This window comes from Lissotriton vulgaris, chromosome 4_1 (genome assembly GCF_964263255.1).
Source record: "Lissotriton vulgaris chromosome 4_1, aLisVul1.2, whole genome shotgun sequence".
Lineage (NCBI taxonomy): Eukaryota > Metazoa > Chordata > Amphibia > Caudata > Salamandridae > Lissotriton > Lissotriton vulgaris.
The window spans coordinates 764,773,366-764,794,601 of record NC_141691.1 but is presented as its reverse complement, the minus strand read 5'-3'; the positions used below and the strand labels follow the sequence as shown (position 1 = coordinate 764,794,601).

Below are 21,236 nucleotides of genomic sequence, written 5' to 3'. Positions count from 1 at the left end.
GCCTGCTGTGCTGCCTGCATCTCTAAAGCCGCGCAATAGGACTTAAAGAGGGGGATCACTCTCCGATCACTCAAGATCACTTTTAGCCTGCTCCTAGGTCTAATCACACATTGATTACGATCCTGGCAAACTATAGTCCTACTTGTATGTCTAAAGCCGGTTTTTCATAAAAAAATGTGAACAACGTATTCCTGCAGCCTTTTCTATTCGGCACATAACATACATGATAAACCCCACCCACAAAGATAATTGGAGGCGATGACAAGCAATAGCAGCCAGAAGACAGACAGCGTGTTTCCGGCCACGTTAGTCAATAAAGAAATGAAGGGCGAGCTATTGCGAAGGTTGTTGTATCCCATGCTTCCTGAAACGCGAGCCATTTTTAACTGGATTTGCTATGTGGCAAGAATTTAAAGGCAAATTACGTGCATTATTTTTCATGTATTTACTAAATAAATATTTTTATTTAGCAATTAAATGACTTTACATTAAATAATATTTTTATATTTACCTACTAAAAATAGCACGACAATTTATTTGGGATAAAACTATAATGCTACTGTAATACTTGACTTCAAAGAACGAACGTTAAAAGAGAAAAGTGTTAGAGTCCCCATTAGCCGGGTAACCCACTTCCGCTGCTGGTGTCAAACCCAATTAAAATGTTTCCTTACCAACATGGCCCCCAATTACACAGTGCGCTTTGCGCACGAACGCAGTCAGGTTACAATGTAAACGTTATTGTTGACAAACATTGTATAAAGAGAAAATGCCTCTGGGAGACACTTTAGTTACTTAGCTAATGGTCAATTCATTTTTCGTTAATTTCTTTTAGTAGCCACTCTTTCTCTTTATGAGGGGATGGACTTGTTTTCGCCTTGTTTTTTGCCATTAATGGATTGTTTTGAAAATCAATTGTGCTTGTTTTTATGACATGCTCTGGGACAATTTGCGAATGCCTTGAGTTTGTGGCTGTATTATGGCGCCTCCTGCTGCTGCTGTAATCGCAGGCAGAAGAATTCTCAAAGGAAGAGGGTGCTCGCGATGGCGTGTATTCGACTTCAATTGCCTGTCAGCCCTGAATGCCTATTCCTTTTTGTCTGCCCAGAACAGCAGATTACAAGCAGCTTGCAGCAGGACGGGTGAGCATGGAGGGGCGGGGCCGGGCCAATGAGAGGAAGGTAGGGCTTGAAATGGATACATTACTGGAGTCCTTGCGCAAGATCACACTGTTTGAATTGGCACTTGTACTCGTTTGTACAGCCTTGGGGGACAAATAGCATAAAAGTAGATTCTCCGACTTAAAATCCTTGCGTTCGCAACTGTATTGAAGGGTTATTTAAGTTCAGAATAAAATTTATTGAAGACAAAAAGGTGTCAATACAACTGAAGAGTTATTTAAATGTCCCAATATTACACGCTTTCAGTCTATCAGTTACATTACTCGCAACAAAAAGTTAGCTACTGTTACTGTATACAGTTACAACAGAAATCTGGCTGTATCTTTTATTTCATATCGAAGTTACACCATCCGCTTGAGGCATATGCATTGCTAAAAGACTTCCGTTTTGAATGCCATTGATTGACGTTGATATGTTATTGATATTTCATATATCTTCCATACGTTACTGGTATGTGTTACACCTGTAAGTCTTGGAGTGGTCTACCCCCAAATCTTTTGCCTTACTTCTCCATATCTTTCTGATCTCGTTTTTTGTTGGCCTTAGGACTGTCCACTTTGCTCCAATGAGTAACATTCGGAGGTGGGGACGTTATGGGGGGAAATAGAACAACACAATGACTTACCTTGCTGCCGCCTCGCATTGTCCTCTTCTCTTCTGTTCCTGCTTGAAGCTGGAAGCACACCCAGGCAATGTACTCTCGAAAAGCAGACTGGTGCATAAAATAGAAATATGAAATTGTAGGTACTCGATATCCCATAATACCTGTTTTCTACTGAGAATTACAGGTCCTCTTCCAGGGGCGTAGGTGACACTAAAATTCTGGGGGGGACAGGGACAACCTTGGGGATTTTCCATTGACCCTATACAAATCACCACCCGTTAAACAAATACATTCGCATCGTTTTGAAGTGAAATATTGAGAAAAGCAGGCATTTAGTCACAGTTTGCATGTATGCTTAATTGTTGTTTACATTCACATAGTAATCAGACCAAATGTTAAAAAAATGTATATGAATCTTGCATCTTCATGCACCAAGCAAAAAAGGATGCTGACTTCGGGTGAGGGCGTCATGGTTGTAAGTGCATTATGGCTTGAAAAGTACCTGCTGCTGCATTCCCGGTCTCCAGAAATTTTCAGGCAACAATAAAAATGTGAAGATAACTTCAGTGATTAATGATCTTTATTGAGAGAGATCAGAGGTCTGAGTGCTGGAAGTTTTGACTCATGGTAAGGTAGCCACAGTGGAGTAATATGCCCGCTACAAAGATCATGTACCACGCAGATCACAAAATGCATATAATGTAAATAGGTCAGTGAGTTACTGCTTTTGTCTGAGAGATTCTTTTGCTATTTGCAGTTTATAAGTTTGAAATCCTAACACTGAACAGTGAGCTATTAACCGTCATCAAAGAGCTGCATGAAAACTGCAAGGTATAGATTAGAACGTTATGATTTTCACCCAGTCTTTCATTATCCTAAGGTTGGAAAATGAGTTCATTAGGATGGAAATCAATTCTGATTATTAAAGAGAACCACTAACCATGGTGTTATGTTTTAACTTCTGGATTTGTGCTTCTCTAGTGTTGCAAAGCCATCTGTGCCCTAGGCACTCCCCAACTTTTTGCTGACTTGTACTGGTGGTACCTCACTCTGACTGACCCTGGCCTCTGACTAACCAGGCCCAGGCCAGTGCTATGTTGAAAGAGACACTTACAAATACAGTAAAAACACCTACATACACTAGGGTGCACTATGGGTTAGGGTACCTCCATTATTGACATGACCTTTCCTATACGGCCCTAGTACATAATAGGGCATGGGGATTGAAAATACCTTTAAGTCCCTAGTATATATTAGGGCGCAGTGGTTTAGAGGCCAGAACCCCTTCCTGCTCTTCCATGTGTGCACTGCTGTAGCCTGAGGTCAGTTTAAAAGCAGACCCGTGTTGGAGGACTGCTTTTAAAGTGCAAATTGTGCCCAATATTGACTTTTGGGTTTAGGGCACTTACACATTGATAAACTACAATGTTGGGGCATATTAGGTATCCCCAGGGGTTCCCCTAGGTGTCCTAGGGGTTAGAGGTCAGGTATCTACAAGGAGGGCCCTTATAAAATGAGTGTTATATGACCTGGGTTTAGTGAAATTGCACATTTCACTGCCTACATTGTAGTATGGTGCTCCCCAAAATCGGCTTTTGTGCTAGGAGCACTGTGAAGTGAGGATCTGCAATATTTTGATATAATCAGAACCCCTAACGTCTTTGCTATGTATTCTAGGGGTGGGGGTCCTGTAGGTATAAGGAGGATCCTTATACAGGCCCTGGTATTGGAGAAATTGGCCAGTTAATTTTTCAATTGCAGATCCCCAGCCCATAGGTTAACATTGCAAGAGGTTATTAATTAATAACTGGAGAAAGGAAAGCCATACAACTAGAATTAATGGACTCAGAAGAATGTTAATAATAAATGCAACAATGTGGTATTGTTGAATTTATTCTAAAATGTACAGACAAGAAGTTATAAGATTTTCTTGTCTGCAAGCCACAATTCAGCCCTTAGTGCCCTGCCTTGATTTGTCAGAGGTAAATGGATTGGACTGGCTGTTTGAAGAGGTGATAAATGACCCCTGAAGTTTGGTGGCCTGTCTGAGAGTAGAGGTTGCTGGGCATAGGAACGCCCGAGCCAAGGGGAGTGGTAATAAACAATGCTCTTCAAGAGAAGGAGACAAGCTGGAAAAATCACTTTCATTTACACCTCTCCCACTGCCGGATGGGGGGATTACGGAGGAATTCCCAGATGTAAGGGAAGTGAACCTAGGTATATGAAGCCATCCTGTAGGCTGGTTGAGTTAGTTCTGCTCCCTCTGCTGGAAAATAAGCCATGATGAATTTTGGAGAAATGATGCTCTCTTTGGGAAAATAATGCCCCACTTTAGAGGATGTGGTCATACCCTGGAGCATTGCCCTGCACCTCATTGGACAGGAGTGTCCTCCTTCTTGACCCAGAGAACTTGGAATAAGTATCTGAAAGGGACAAAGCCTCTCAGATGATGCTGCTTCAAACTTGGGAGAAGAAGAGTCCCTGCTGAGGAGTTTGATTTGAACCAACCAGGCTCTGGACTGAAGATTGTACACAAGGCCAACACTTGACAAAAACAATACATGGACAATGCTAATGAACCCAATCACAAAACCCGCCAAAACAGACACTCATCCAAATGCATACACACAGGCAGACACATATACCATATCGATGCGCAACAGTCTGAATCAGGGGTTGCTGTCCTAGTGGTGACTGTCTTCTCCCTGTGAAACTGGAGAGGAGATGCACCTGGGGTGACTATATGCCTAGATGATTTATTGGTGAGCTGTAACCCTGGTGATAAGCTCCTAGATCCCAGTAGGTCGGGTACAGTCAGGAGTGATAATTACCTAGAGTCTAACCAGAGGGCTGCGTCTAGAAGCGAAAATCACTTATAATCTGTTGATGGGCTGTACCCAGGGGTGATAGCCCCCCAGACCCAGTACGTGGGATCCTCGCCAAGTGAGAGTTTGTACCCAGATGTGGTAGTAACCTAGAGCCCAATAGCAGTTATCCCCTTTGGTGGTGAGTAGCTTCTTACCTGGTGGTCTAGGGGGAAAGAGGCAAAGCTTCTCACCCTAGGCCGTAACATGCCCAGTCAGCACCGTCAAACTGTGGCCCTTTCCCTGGACACTCGAGCTGGGTACCCTCAGGGATCTGTTTAAGTAGGAGGGGAAAACCCTTCTAGTTAGGTAGCTTGGCTGCGATGGTTGCTCTAGGAGTTACAAAATGGGCAGCCTAAAGGTACAATACACATGTTTACCAAGTGAAGAATTTGTGGTAAAGTATTAATGTTTTGCAACCGGAATTCAGTCGCAAAACATAAATACATACAACTACGATTCGATATTGATATTTGGAAGGGATGCCCTAAACAAGCCCCTTCCAAATACTGAATCGCAAATGCTAATTACATTATCAAATCACATTTTGCATCTTGTACATAAAACAAAGCTTTTTAGCTGTGCAAAATTGGGCTTTTTGTGACCTAAAAAAACCCTTTGTACATCTGGCCCTAATAAAGGGACCATCTATTTGTAGATAATTCTCATTGAAATATTGTCCTCTTGGTCCAGCTGGGTTGAATGTAATTATTTCTTCAAGTCAACCTTAGGTTTCATACTCCCCTTACAAGACGTCTGTTGAAAAAATGGCAAGCATTGGTGAAAGAAATGGACTGCAGTCTCTCCTTCAAAAAGGGGAATAGAACCTTTTGTGCTCGAACTGCACAATGTCAACTAATATTTTGAACATTAACTCAACGTAGGTACATTTCTACTTGCACGTTTTTTACTGCTTTGGCTCGAGTACAAATATTTGGAAGTATTTCAGAGGCAACTAAAGCTTTTTAAAAACATTATTTAGAAAAAGCAGACTCAAGGAAAAATATGTTTAATCAATTGATTAGTAAGTTGATCTAAAATGTGTGATTCGAACATGGATATTTAATTTGACTTTTGTGATGAAAAAGCCTAAAAGCCAAGATAGTCCTAGATAGGTGCTAAGCAATTTAAGAATATAACGGTTTTGCCCTGCTCCAATCAAGAAGAGAGTCAGCTGGAGAACTAATTCAGAGAACCAATGGAGGGTTTAGGATGGATAATACATAGAAGCTTGTATACAAGGGTAATTGCGGGGTGAGGAAAGTATATGTAAGAGTTGAGTGTCCAATGTCCCTGACTCCCTGGGACCTACTGTACTTAATAATAAATGATCTATAGAGCGCATGGTTACTTCAGCCGAAGTGTCCCAGCGCAAAAAAATTCACTCACAGATAAAGAGCCTATGCATCATGCTCAAAATGGCTTTTTAGTTTGTCTAAATAGCCAGGTTTCAAGTTTCTTTTGAAAGTCTAGTTTAGAACTGTCCTGTCTCAGTGCCAGGAGCATGGTGTTCCATAATTTGGAGGCTAAAAGAGCATCTTTCCATTTGTACTCTTTTCCCTGTGGGAATCATGGCTAAAGAGGCCCCTGCAGACCTCCGGCTTCTGCCATGCAGATAAGGCTTCACAATAGAGTGCAGATACTGAGGCCCTTTCCCATTCAAGAACCTATGACTGAAGCATATAGCTTTGAAAGACACTCTTGATCAAAGGCAGCCCGCGTAATTTGGTGAGAGCTGGACCCATAGGTGAACGCCTCTGGAGGTTGAGCAGCAGGCGAACTACTGCATTCTGCATCCTCTGGAGCTTCCTTAATCTGAATTGTGAGGCTCCTAGATACAGCACATTGCAAAAGTCCAGTCTGGACATTACCAGAGCCTGGACTATGGAGTTTTTGCTGGCAGCTGGAATCAAACCAATGATCTTCTTCAAAGTTTTTAAAATTCCAAAAGATTTCCCTGCAAGGCTGGCGATCTGACTGCCAAATGACAGACTAGCTTCAAACCAAATGATGATATTTTTCACTTTCGACTTTGTAGTGAAGAATACTCTGAGGCCAGGCGTAGGTTAAGTTCTTTATTATATAAGGAGTGAGAGCGGGACACAAGTGCGTCCCACCGCAGCTGCTGCCAACTGCCAAACACAGTTCACCCACAATCCAATTCCCCCCTCAACATTCCAAAAGTGATTTTACGGGTGTCAGTAAAAAACCTTCTAGGCTGAGCTAGACGACGCCACAGACGTGGGGTCTGGTAGCGGTCCAAGTGAATCCGGCCACCAAGCAGTGGACCAGATAGATGGTTGCTTCCCTAAAACAAGAACCTCAGTTTTTCCTGCATTTAGTTTGAGGCAGCTGCAGTTCATCCTGCCAGTTCAGATAAACAGGATCTTAACCGAGGTGCAGGGTCTCCTTCATCCTGGGACAGGGTAATAAGCTGCGTGTCATTGACGTAGGACATGATGTTAAAGTCGTAATGCTCGGTGACATCAGCTCTGGGGCACATATAGAGATCGAATACGGTGGGGCTCAATGCAGAGCCAGTGGCACCCTGTGTCGCAGCAAAAGGACCTCATATGAACCCAGCTTTTGAACCACCTAAAAGGTGCGGTTCTGTAACAAGGAGGCTAGCCGTTGTACAGCCATGTCACTGACACCGTAGTTCCATAGCCATTCAAGCAGAATGCCCTGGGACACGGTATCGAAGGCTGCAGTTAGGTCCTACATTATTAGTGCATCTAGTAGCAGAGCAGACTCTGTACTGAGCTGCAGGCGAAAGCCCGACTAGGTCTCATGAAGCAGCTCTGCCGCCTCCATGAAGTTTGATAACTGTTGATTTACATGTTTCTCAGCCGCTTTGGCGAAGAACGGGAATAGGGAAATGGGCCTAAACTCTCTGGCTTTAAGTGGTTCTGCAACCTGAATCCTTGTAAATTTGTTATTGTTTAGGAGTGAAAACAAAGCATTAAGAAATACATTTTTATTTTTCTTTAGTTTTGGTGGTCCCAAGGAGCTTGTTTCATAATTGGGGTTTGTGAGCGGTAAAGAGGTCACAATGAGGGTGTTGACAGTCATTTTAAAACCTCTGTTGACTCCTAGATTTAGGTTCATGTAGTTGGTATTGTGGTTGTTTGACTAATTTGGACTGAGTGGCAGAGTTTGAATAGGAGGTTGTTCAATGATATATACCAATGCTGGCTGCTTCTTGATTGTTTGCGAGTTCCAGAAGACGTCAAGTTGAAAAGCTACAGGGTTTGATTTTTGTATACCATATCAGATCATATAATGATGTATTCATCTGATTGAACCATGACAGAAAATTGGAGACCCATCTTATCAAGTCCATATGAGCAGTAAAAATGAATTTTGTGCTTATTTACTGATTTAATTAGACCTACTTAATTATATGTTTCTTATTTGTTTTTAGAATTTCATACTTCTACTTTATTGCTGCGGCATGACATTGGAAAAGGGGACTATTTCTCATCTGAGGGGAAAAGATTATACTACGACACCCATGCCTTAGTTCGTCATCTGGAGATGAACGGTAATCTTTGTTTGAAACTTCAAATTAAGACGGATAGTGAAACAATACTTTTGTTTTCTACATTTAGGACACCCAGTATGACTTGTGACATTTTAGTTGAAGTGTTCCAGAAATGATGCGCAATTTATTACTTTTGGTTACACATTCAAAATTAAATAAAAGTCAATTTATAATGTCATTGAGCCCCACTTTAAAACTACGTGTCTTGTATTGCACCATCTTTCATTTTCATCTGCGATTGGAATACTGGGGTGTGATGAGGGTGATTACCACAGCACCCTTAAACCAAAGCCACCAGCTGGAAAACAGTAACAAGCTGGGAGTGTGTTGTGGGTTTTTTATTTTTTTGGTCATATACCCTAGAACCTCACATTGCACTTCCTAAACGACAGGAAAACAACATCTATCTGTAAATGTCTAGACCTTCACCATACACAAATCATATAATTCGAGAGAGGGCTTGTATTTCTGGTGGAGATATTGAAAACACCTGTTTAAATTACTGGATTTAAATGGCAGAAAGCTTTTATCATCTAAAGCCCTTTAGTAAAGTTTCTAAATTCAAAGCTTAAAGACCTTTCTCTAGAAAGTCCACTAAACTGCTTAGTTTAGGTAAATTTGAACAATTGATTACATAATTATAACCGATCAGGATAAAGGTATGTTGGGTATATTTTACTATCACTTTATCTGTTTGTTTTCTTTCAAATATGTGACTTGCGCACTTTGGTTTCTTAATTTTAAAAAAATATTCTGGTCTCTTTTTCATACTAAACGTTTTCTGGTGTGAGATATTTGCACAGCTTTTTATCAATGACCCTTATCATATGCTTCTTAATGAATGCAAAGGGTTTGTTGTACAAAACAGTCTTTTAGGCTTTTGCTTCACATTTATCATTACACTATTCATTCTGGGCCTGACTACGAGTACGACCGGCCAACGGGCCACCATACTCGTGGTGGCAGTCCTACCACCACCAAACTGAAGGCCCGCCCACAGTATTACACATGTGGCTGTCAGACCGACACAGGACCGATGCGACTGCCGGGAATCCGGGATCCCAAGGCAGTTGCGCAGGGGTCAGAGGCTGAAATATGCTGGCGGTGCCACAGCGGTACCACCGAGTATATTTTGAGTTTCCTCTCCACCGCCCTTTTCACGGTAGTGAGCCTGCCTTGAAAAGGGTGGCTGAGGGACAACCAGGGGGGCCATTACTGGTCCCCCTCGTGCCTCTGCGGATGTCTGCATGGGGGCCCATGTTGTGCCCCCCTGGATTTGTACCTCCAGCTCCTGCACTGTGTGGCATGTATGCCACACTGTGCAGGAAGGTGCAGTCGTTGGTCTGGCAGCCACGGTCTGCTTTTAGGCTCTTCTATGAGCCTAACAGACCACTGCTGTCCAACTGCCGCAGGAACACCGGCCAGACCAGGACTGAAGTTCTTATCTGGCAGGCAGCAGCACCATGGCTTTGGCAGTCCTACTGTCGACGGCGCATTTCCCCGTCTGCTGTAAGAGCGCCAAAGTCGTAATCAGGCCCTCTGATAGGAAGTTTAGCTGCCTGATACTAACCTACTCCTAAAATCACTTGGAAAGATGATAGTAAAGATGATAAGTAGTTCATTTAGGGTTTACTATATTAATATATTTTAGTTTTTACCATGAATCCCTTTGTTTGCAGAGTGAATCCTTTTATCAACAACAGTCGAACAATCCACAGCACAGGTCAGTTAGATCAACTGCATCCATATGTTAAGGTCCAATGGGGCAATTGGACGGCACAGCTCGGCTAATATGGAAAGACACATTAAATAGTATGTGCCTAAAAAAACTATTGCATGGCTCTTTTGTTTGTACTCTGACCAAGCCTACGCCATCACTACATAATATACTGCTCGGCCGGCCATGCATATAGCAATATACCATCTTGGATCCAAAAACTCTGCACTCTTTTTCTTTCACTATGTCTTAAGTGTATGGGGCCATTTGTGGACAGGGCGGGAAACCTGCAATGCTTGCAAGCTCCATTGCTGTCCATGCTCCTATACTAGACACAGCATGAGAGGCCCACAAGTAGCCTCCTAACACTATAAACATAAAATGGTATGCTCTAGAAAATATATATTGGTGCAAATTGGCTAGTCTCCCATACTGGTCACTATCTCCATGCTCTTATGGGTGTGTTGTTGGACAGGAGTTGTTCAGAATTACCCATTTGACCTGATTCATAGCATTATCCTTGTGAGAGGTATCTGCCAAGATTTGTACCTCTTTAAGGGTGATGGACCTCTGCGTGCTTCTGCTGCTGAATGCAGGAGATTGCTGCTGTCTACAATGCCACTTGCATCTTTTGCTTATATCTGGGCCACCAGTGAAACTTAGACCCACTTTTACTCCTCTGGCACCTACGTTTGTTCAAGGATGGGCTGCTTATATTTGTCAGAACGCTGACAGTGAACTGTAGTCTCCTTTTAGCTGTGCATCCCATGCCTGAGAGCTTTCAGCTTTGACCCCACAAACCCACCTTCGATGGGAACTGCTGGTAGCTCCACCTCTGGGGAAACCAGCCACTATTCTACCTCCTTGAGAAGATTGGCTTTTCCAAATCCTTCTCAAGGAAAATGGTGGTTCTCTTCTTAGGAGCTACGTGATGAAGAATCTCCGAATTCCTGAGACTGTGCTACTCCTGCCTCCTCAGTCAATTTATTTATTTATTTTTATTTATTCATTTAAAGGTTTTCTATAGTGCTGGCTAGACCCATGGGTATCAGAGTGCTTTATAGGAATGTGATGAGGTACAGTATTCAAAAACATTTAAACAAAACAAGAGCCAATGTAACAAAGAAAGCAGATAAATTACGAAAGCTATTTACAGAACATATATATTAAGATAACGTGGGTAGTGAGGACTTAGGTTAGGGAGGGTGGGTGAGGGAGATAGAGAAGAGAAAAAGTAGAGGGAAGAGAAAAAGGAGGGGAAGAAGAGAGTAGGAGTTAGGGGAGTAGCAGGAGTAGTGAATCTGTGGAAGGTCGTGCGTAGGGCTGGGAGTCATAAGTAGATATAAAAAGCAGGGAGGGAGGATGGGGGAAGAGTAGCACGAGGGAGGGGGGATTGGTGGGGGAAAGTGGAGGGGATAGAATTGGAGGACAGTAGAGGGGGACATGACGGGGTCACAGCGCTTGAGAACAGTGTCAGAGGTAGGAATTAAGGACCGCAGTATTTGTTTGTGAGGAACAATTTGAGTTCTTTTTTTAAATTGAAGTAGGAAGGGTTACAGCGCAGGTCTTTAGACAGGGAGTTCCAGATGGAGGGAGCGTTACTAGAAAAGGAACGATCTTGTGTGCCTTTCTTCTTAAGTAGGGGGGTATAAGAATGAGGGCGTAAGTGTTCCTCATCAGTCGTGTGCAGCCTGCTTTGTGGAGTTTATCTGAGAGGTAACGTTGTTTTTTGGTGAAGGGCTTTGTGCGTGATACATGCAATCCTAAAGGAGGATCTGCCTTCGATGGGTAACCATTTGATGGTTTTTAGGGCGGGGAGATGTGGTCAAAACATCTATAGTGTATATAAATGGAGCAGCTACTTTGAGTACTAATTTGAGTGGAGCAAGGTGGACTTAAGCTGTTCCAGCGAGGATAGCGTTGCCATAGTCGATTCTCGACAGGACCAGCGATTGGACTGCAGTTTTAAGGTCATCAGCCGGGATGAAGGGCTTACTTTTCTTGAGATGACGGAGAGTGAAGAGTGCTCCTTTGGCTGAGGTTTTTATGTGGGAGGTGAGGTTAAGGCTATTATCAATGGTGATGCCTAGAGACTTAACTGAATTAGAAGTGGTGAAAGAGCAGTTGAGAGCATTAAGGTCCGAGATCCGGTCTTGTATGGGAAGTGTGTTGTTTTTAGGTGCAAAGAGAATGATTTCAGTTTTTTGGGGGTTGAGCTTGAGATGATTATGGTGGGACCAATATTTGATCTTGGTCAGGATGTCATTTAGGTGAAGGATTTCGGAGTGGGGTTTAATTTTCTAGTAAAGTTGCGTGCCGTCGGCATAAAGGTGGTAATTTATTTCTGCTTGTTTGAGGATGAGTCAATGGTTTGTTGATAGCAAAAATGAAAGATGCCACAAATGCAAAGACTGGATCGAGAAGATATTTATTAGTAGTCAGCATAAACACACATGACGTGCATGGTGAGCTGTGTTCAGAACTTCAAGGCTATAATGTGTGTCTTTAATGCATCACATTAAACAAAGAGACACAGACAGCGCATGTGCATTCTACTATCACAAGAACCATTATCTAAACTTTTAGTATGAGATGGAAAGAAAACCCTTTTGCTTGTGTGCACTGTATCATCTGCACATGGAAAAGGACAGATGTACTGGTGAGCAGACGGGTTTGGGACTAAGTAGTAGAGATAAGGTCGGCCAAAGCTGCAGTTCATTGAGCTGTAACATTACTATGGTAGCGAGGAGGCAGATTAAGGATCTGGCACATCCTGACACCGGAGAGGCTCTTCTTCGCTTGGCAGTCTGCAGCGGCACATTCCAGAGCTGGTAGGAGGGGGAGGAATGAGCTGTTTCGTTGTTTCTGCAACAAGACTGAGGATAAAGTTGAAGACTATTTTACTTCACTGTGTACATTCTGGAAATCTGAAAAGAGATACAGAATTATACACTTATAAATAATACAGTGATCTATAAAGTATGACATGAAATCAATATAAGAACCTACAAACGGCTATAGTGTTGGCCTTGTGTGCTTGCAAGGCTGCCAATTCCTCATCCACTCAGCCCATGGCATCATCCAGTTCAGCCTTCACCAGGGCAATTTCTAGTTCACTTTCCTCAGAGTTATAGTGTGCAGGACCTTCTGTGTGCTCTTATAAATTTCAGGAAACCTCTCCCTTGTTTTCATTGCACTCGACTGAACTCAGATCATCATTTGGGTTCCTGTTTCAGTGGTACCCATGCCCCTGGCTCCTATGCCCTTGGCTGACTGACCCAAGCTAATGTTACCATCCAGGTCTGGACCTTACATGACAGCCACCCACCACTTAACTGACAACCCAGTTTTTCAGAAACTTAGACTAAGACACCGTGTGGATTCGGAGGATGACAATCTTGTGCAATCTGAACCCAATAATGTAGTATGCCATCATTTGCTAATGATGATACTGCATCCATCCTCCCCCTTGAAGAATTAGTTTCTGCTACAATCTGGTCTAGGATACTCATTGTTTATTATTTCTGCAGAAGGATGTCTCGAAGTGAACTCCATGTGATTGCCAAAAAGATCAGCAAATAGTTCAGGGCTCATACAGATAAGCACTGTGTGTTTACTCCCACCAAAACTGCTCTCTTTATGAGATTTTCCCTACAAGATGTAGAGGTGTAAATGCCAGCTTCTTAATCTGTTGATTCACCGAAAACAGAGGGGAGTTCCTGCATAATATTGACAGCATTCTACCAGAACTCCTCTCTCCATTTTGACCAAAGCCACATTTATGCTGTATTTATGTGAGTATTACCTCCAGATGTGGACAGTTGTTATAATATTCTGCGAAGATTTCTGTTGTATATTAGTTCTTCATGTAACATGGCTGACAGTGGTCATTAGCCCTTCCTTTGTATTCTTACCTCCTTAGCCTCTCAGAATACCTGTGAGTGTTCTAACTTGTACCGGAGTGTTCCCATCTTGTCAGTTGATGGTCTGGTCAGCTGGCAAGGTGTGCGCACTGCTGTGTCTACAATAAAGCTACCTCGGCGACAATTTGGCTGACCAGACTAGAGAGGGAATGTCCCCCAAACAGCCTGCGCACCACCTCGCACCAAGATCCCACGGCGGTCTAACCATCTACTGCATGTAAAGTGGTTAAAAGAAGTCGGGTACCTGAGAAACGAGGGGAAACTACAAAAAACGAAACTAATGAAAAGAAAAGAAGAAGCAAGTACCACTCGCTCCAACCATGAGTCAATTGCTGATTTATGCGTGTCCCTCCCTGAATGTGTCATATAAACTGTTGGACACAAGACTGTGTATTTACACTTTGGAAGTGCCTAACGAGGGCAAAGATCAGACCCCAACACCATTTGGTGCTGTTTGGCAGTAATGATTTGCATCATGAGATGATTTGGTCGGGGCAAGGATCGGGCTCTGGTGTGAAGGTCAGACACTCTGAGGATTCGCACCTGTAATGCGCCAATCAGGGGCAAGCATCGAGCCCCTGTGTTCTTAGAACGTGTTTGGCAATTAGAACACAAAACCGAGAGAAGAAATTACTTATGAGGCACCGCTGACTCACTCTTCCAAAACGAGAGTCCGTTACCAAGTACTCGCGCTTCCATCTGCATGAGTCATCTCTGCATCTACAAAAGGTTACCAAGCATCAGTGTTACTATGGTGCAGCGTCTGAGAAGAGCATTTCTTCAGCATTTCAGCATCAATAATTGTGCTTACACAGTCAAAAACGTCACGACGCTGCGTAGAGCGGCCATTTTTGATTTCTTCACTCATCGCATCGCTTTCCCTGCGCTTCACATTTAACAGCGTTCACGGTGAGCGCACACAACTTTCATCTCTTGTCCAAGTCCCAGTCCAGTGTGAGTTCAGGTATACCGTTCCTCACAAATCTGCTTTCCCATTTAAGGTATTTCTTTCTGTGATTTGTATCTGTGCTTGGGTTCTGTTTATTATGTGTGCCTCCATTTCGTTTATGGTTAACCCAGGCACATACAGTCTATACGACCAGGTATTGAAAATTAAGTTAATTGTAAGTTCCAGATTGCTGCGCGGGGATTGACAGTGAGTCAGAGAGATGTGTAGCTAATTTTAGAAAAGTTTTCTTCCTGCCGTCGTATGCCAACTATATTATTTCTAACATCTATAGTGTTAATAATAAACTGACCATTTATTGAAATATTGATGAGTGAATATAGGCAGTGAGTCTGAGTGCCCACAAACCAGAATGGTGACAGAGAGATAGAAAAGTGGGCAGAGAATCTAGAACAGGAGCTTGAGTCTAATAGTGAGCCTAGTATGTGGACTGTACCAGAGAAAATTAACCGGGACAAAGTCATCCTAGAAACCAAGTTCCAGAGTGAGCCCTAAACAGGGACAGCGATGATATGGCCACAAAAGTAACAAAAGAAGACAATTCAAATGCAGTAGATGTAGTAAAAAAAAAAAAAGCTGGTAGCTCAGGGGGCAGAGGTCCCAGAACCTGAAAATGGAGGGGACATAGGTCCCAAAAGCATTACCAGAGGGGACAAAGGTCCCAGAACCAGCAACAGGTGACAATGGTCCCAGAACCGGCAATTGACAAAGGTTTCATAACCAGGAGGGGACAAAGGTCTCATAACCAGAACCAGAGGGAACAAAGGTCCCAGAACCGGCAACTGGGAGAAAGGTCATAGAACCAGAACTGAAGGTCCCAGAACCAGTACCAAATGGGGGCAAATGTTCCAGAACTAGGACGGAAAGCCCAGAATGGAAACAAAAGCCGAGAACTAAAACCGGGTCTATGAGTCCAGAATCTTTGAAAAAAGAAAATTAGGCCCGCGGAAAAGAACCCAGAACTTGGGCATAGTCCCAGAACCAAAGAAGAGAACAAAAAAAAAGACTGGACAGAGCGAATCACAACTAGGGCTAAGTGTCCACCCTCGAAGAAAGTAATCTTCAAGCTAGAAAAAAACTCCTAACATCTCATGCGGTACTGCACTTGGAAATCTCGAAGAGTACCCAGGACTGTGGTATCTGCTGTTGGAGTTCCATGGCTCTCACAACGTAACATTAAAGGAATCTGTAACTAAAGCATGGAGGCATCTGTTGAGCTGTTCATCTTCAAATTGGAGCTGAAAGAGGTGGGGGACAGAAACAGATTGAAGAAAGTGAACTGTCTCTTCATGTTTTTTGCTGGACAAGGGCAGTTTGGGGAAAGTGGACTGTCTTTTCCTGTTTTTGTCAGTCTAAGGGGAGTAGGTGGTGTTGCCTGTTAGTTGTTTTGGGTGATGTCTTTCACCTCACCCTTCACTCTTGACACTCTTTACCCCTAAACGTTCTTTTGCCTTTGTGAACTAAAATAGTTCAAGACGTCGTAGACCTTCTACCTGTCTTAATTATTTTTGTTGTTGTCTTCCATACATTAAGCTTCCTGTTTTGTGATTTATTTATTTCCTTTTTCTCTGTAAGGGAGGAAGATGTGTTGTATATTAGATCTTCATGTAACATGGCTGACCGTGGTCAGTAGCCCTTACTTTGTGTTCTTACCTCCTTGGCCCCTCAGAATACCTGTGAGTGTTCTAACTTGTACCGGAGTGTTCCAGTCTTGTCAGATTATGGTCTGGTCAGCCGGTGAGGTGTGCGCTCTGCTGTGTCCACAATAAAGTTACCTGTAACATTACTAAAAGTGTGTTGAGATCCATTTACAGCAATTTCCAGCACCATTTCCTACATATGCATACACTAAAAAAGGTGTTCCCTTGAACTGAATATGGCACCCAGACCTTGTTATGGGTAAGCCTGATATTATGTCTCCTGCCCCACAATTGAGGTTTAGGAGTGAATGTTAGACGTTTCCTTTAATGGTAAGGTCTGTAGGGCCTCACTGCAAGTATCTGGTATTCTGGTTTTTGTGTTTGGCCTCAACCTCACCCTAATCTGTCACTTGACATGAGTGAGGGCCTGGACCTGTTCTGTGACCTGGAGAGGAGCACCAAGCAAGCTCTCATTTAACTGACCGGGAACTATCATCCCTGTTATCGGTTTAGGATGTAGAGCAGTGGTGACAGCATTTTATATTTTGTTAATCTGTAATTTTGACCAGACATTTTTATTTGTGTCATTGGAGTGGAGGCCTACTGGGCGACTCATCTGAAGTTCTGCTTCTGTCTGCTAAACTTGGTCCTAGTCCTGGAGCCGGATGGAGGAGGCCAAGACACTGACATGAAGAAAGAGGAGGCACAGCGCCTTAAGAAATTTGGTTAGTGTCCTTTTGCTTACAAGATTTGCTGATTAGCCTTCCTGACCACTGCCATTTGGTGGAGTCTGGGGCTGAAAGATGGGACTGCAGTTTCAGTTGTTAAAGGTGAGAAGGGTCCTTCATGTGAGGCCAGCCTTTTGTCTCTTTCGTGATCAGTGTCAGCTTGGCTGTTATTGAGGTTGGTGCAGAAAGCTCAGACTCCCTGTGTCTCTTGTGGGTACTGAAGACTGGAGACTACCCTGCTGTGAGGAACACCAGCCTGCACAAAGGCTGTACCTGGACAACAGCTTAGAAGGACCGAAGAAAGAAGAACCACTGCATTCTGGTTCTGACAATGGAGACGGAGGATCAGACATACCTTGGCTTCTTTGACTGTATAAATGTGGGAGCCAATGACCCACTTGTTTCATTTGCAAGTTTTCTTCAACCGAGAAGGGAATGCACCAAAGAGTTCTTAAAGAGGAGTTCTTAGAGGACTACCATGGAACCTGAACTGGCGTCTGCCTAACAGCCAGCTTCCAAAAAGTGAGGGGCCATAACCTGGAGTCTGGCCTTGCTGGAAAAAGCTGAATGTCTGACCTGAAACACCTGAAGCCAAATTGCTGTTAAGTTAACCTGACAACCGTACAGAGGTGTGAAGTACCTGATTAGCTTGACCCTTGTTACTGTGTTTGTCCATCAGCCAAAGGAAACTTGGAAGAGTAATCTCAGTGCCCTGAGGAGTATGGGCTGCAGACTGTCCCTGTTGACAAATCCTGGAGGAATCATGGAGAATGGTCACCGCCGCTGCTCCCATGAAGCTTGTGCCCAAAGTGAAGTGTGCCCCCAACCAGAAGTTCTGTGCTCAAGGCGTAGTGTACCTCCATCCAGAAATTTGCGCTGAGGCAAAATGTCTCTGCCGTTCAACGAGTGTTGTCCTCATACTTCCCATAAGAGGGTCCTTCATTCACCAGATTGGACACCTGATAGTGAGGACATCCAATGTTGGCTCCCATTGCCATTCTGCTGTGATCTGCACTGAATTGGAGAGGTCGAGCCTCCAGCTGGTCTATTTTGCCTCAAATCAGAAGCACTGTGGTGAGATGAAATTCTGAGACTTTCTAAAGGTGCTAAACAATAGGAACTGAATTTACGGGTAATCAACACCCAAGTTTTAATACCTGCCAGCGAGATGCTGAAACCCAGGCGGGAGACCTAGCTAGACCAATGGTGGAGTAATGCCTGAAAGAGGAGTGGGGTGGAGCATAACACAGGGCGCAGTAAACCATTTCAAGAATTGTGCCTGTTTTTATGTGCTGGGAAGTATGGCGTTTTAAGTGTGTAGATTTAAGTACTGTTCTTTTATCATTGGAAACTCTGTGTTGGACATTCATTTATTGCACTGCTGGCTGATTGTTGAGTACTGAGTTTGTACACCGCAAATTACCTCCCTGAGAAGACTCCGATTGCTGACCATCACTCACACTGAGAATAAAATACTGAAGGGGTTCTACTTGGACCAGGTTGCAAAGCCATAGTAAGACAGGTCTTGGAGGATCAGAGGCAAATGACCCAAGCTGCACATCTAAGGCCCAATAGCTTCTGCTTGCCCTGTGGCCCCAACGGGGTTTGACATTTTCTTGTTATCCATCCTTCACAGACCAGATCTTGCACTAGTGAATAACCTGGTGTTGATAGAAAACACCCTCTCAGTTCTCTCATCAAATTCTCCCTGAATGCCTCCCAGGGTTCAGGCACACTCCAATGTAGACAGGAACACAGCTTACATTTTCATATAGGGCAGGCCCCCCAAGTGACCAGCAAGGGAAGAATTGGAAGTCATCCAGAGGATCTGTGAACTCTACTTTCTTTGCAACTTCTAAGGAGGAGGGTTAAGGAGGCAGCAGGATGGGAGAATCAAAGAATCCTAGAAGAATCTACTCCTTCAAAGCTTGGAGGCAAACATCCTATTCCTCTTTGGTTCTACCTATAAAGCGTCAGAAGCTAAGACATCATCTCCCACCTGTTCAGCTATCTGACCCTCGCTTCTAAATCAAGCAGCACGAGGTCCAGAAAACTCCTGGTTATGAGGATTATAGAGCTATTGCCACTAGCAGAATTCAATCTGGACCTCTGTGCTTACAAAATTTGGGATCAGTGGGACATCATGGAAACTCATCACTTCAGCCTTCTACCCCTTTAAAGAGTCCTTCTATATGGTGTCTGTAGCACAAATCTTGTCTTCGCTTTAGCAGTGAAAAAGGATTGTGCATTGTAAATAAACAGGTGTACAGTTCAACATCGCCCTCTGCCCAAGAAGAGGGTTTCGTGTGGAGTGAGATTACATGCTGCTGCTTTATGGGGGAGTTTGCTCCTCTTTTCATGGTCATGGGTATAGCCGTGGTGGTGATGCTGGCCTCCGTGCTATAGTAAGATTCAACGTAACCCGCATCAATATGACTAGCTGGTGAAGGCCCAGAAGATGAGTAGCATCAGCTGATCTCTGCTTTCCTGTCAAGAACTCTCGTGAATGTTTCAGAGTCCTCCTTGTACTAAAGGAGCACCTCACTTTTATTAATGCTTTTCTGTACAAAGTGGTGAAGAAGACATAACGTCCATCGCCTTAGGATTGCTGCTTTGCAGCTAACATTCCAGTATTTACCGGCAAACTCTCTTTTCAATTTTTCTTTGCCTTTGCAGGGCTATAAGCTTGGTGGGGCCCTTTGTTCAAGCAGTTTCTCTGCTGCAGTAGCTAAAGCTAGTCCCCTCCCCCGCAGTCAACTGCTTCCTATTTTGAAAGAGTTCAAGTGCAACAGTATCTGCATTAGAGCTTCAGAGCCCATGGTTGGCTATTGAGTCACAGTACTGTTCTTTAGTCCAAGGTTTTCAGCACATAGGATAATTCCAACTATGTGTGGTTAGCTACCTTAGGAGGATTGCAGATCCAGGATTATAGGTAAAATATCATCATAGTAGTATTTTAGAATTGAATGTAATTTTCCTAGCATCGAGAGACCTCCTCAATTTGGCGAAATGCAAATCATTCTAGTCTACACTGACAACACAACAGTATCTTCTCTGTTGGAGAAAGATGGCTGTATGCCTTACTTTTTAGGCCTTTCCTCTGAAAACCTATTCACTATTTGTGAAAGAGCCGCTTCAGTCTGAAAAATCCCATGGGGTTTGAAAGGTCTATTTTTATCTGTAGACTTTCAGTGTTCTACTTTCTTTGTCTCCCTTCCATTTTGTGGCACATTTCTGTTTAATGCTTGTTGCTATGGCTGCAAAAAATGCAACCATCTTTTATTCCTCCACTCCCCTGTTCATTCCAGGAAAGACTTGATTTCTAATTGGTGTCCATACATACCACTTGCATTGCACTTCCTAGGCAACCTCACTTTTGCCCATTTCAAGTATTATTTTATAGAACATCACAGAGGTAATCTGGGATACAAGAGAGGCAATCCTGGGCATCAGAGAGAAGTACTCTATCTCCAATCCAGTTAGTCATGTTCTACTAGGATGTCAGAGGTGCCTGCCCAATTGTGTTTTTTAGCTTATTTGTTTGCTGGGGTTGAAGTGACTTAGTAGCTTTAGGCTCTTGCCACCGATTCTGGGGAAACGTCCTGTTTGATCCCCCAGCTGATATAGCCACAGGAGCAACCGAGGCAGTCATTCAGTGCTTCTTCTTTGAGGTGTTTTACGTATGTCATTAGTACAAAAACATTAGCAGCCCAGAGCTCCAGTAGACTTATGGTGGCAGTATTGGACTACTGAGGAATATTTATGAAACGTTGTTCAAGTGCCTGGTTGCAGTGCTGTGGCACCCTGGCCGCTGTATCTTCATTGGCCATACCTAGTAAGATTCAAATAGCTATTAAAATATGTAGATGTCATTTTTCAGGAACGCTGATAGCATCAACTATTAAAGATTCACCGTCACCCCTTAGGCTCGGCTGATTTTGAGCACCCTCAAGACTCTTATACTTTCATGCAGCACCATGTAAATAGTCTGAAAAATAAACTTAACTCTGTGGGATTGATGCATGATGGACTGAGCTTTAAACCCTGTGCATTGTTGTTTAGACACCC

General features: G+C 43.4%; 1 protein-coding gene across 1 annotated transcript in view; it reads left to right on the top strand.

Moving 5' to 3' along the window:
- Positions 1 to 906: 906 nt before the first annotated feature.
- Positions 907 to 21,236, top strand: part of MCUR1 (mitochondrial calcium uniporter regulator 1) — a 219,881-nt gene continuing 199,551 nt past the window's right edge. The window contains exons 1-2 of the mRNA XM_086965097.1: positions 907 to 1,142; positions 8,074 to 8,193. Coding sequence (XP_086821223.1) covers positions 980 to 1,142; positions 8,074 to 8,193 — 283 coding nt within the window. The 5' untranslated portion in view covers positions 907 to 979. The remainder of the gene's footprint in view (positions 1,143 to 8,073; positions 8,194 to 21,236) is intronic.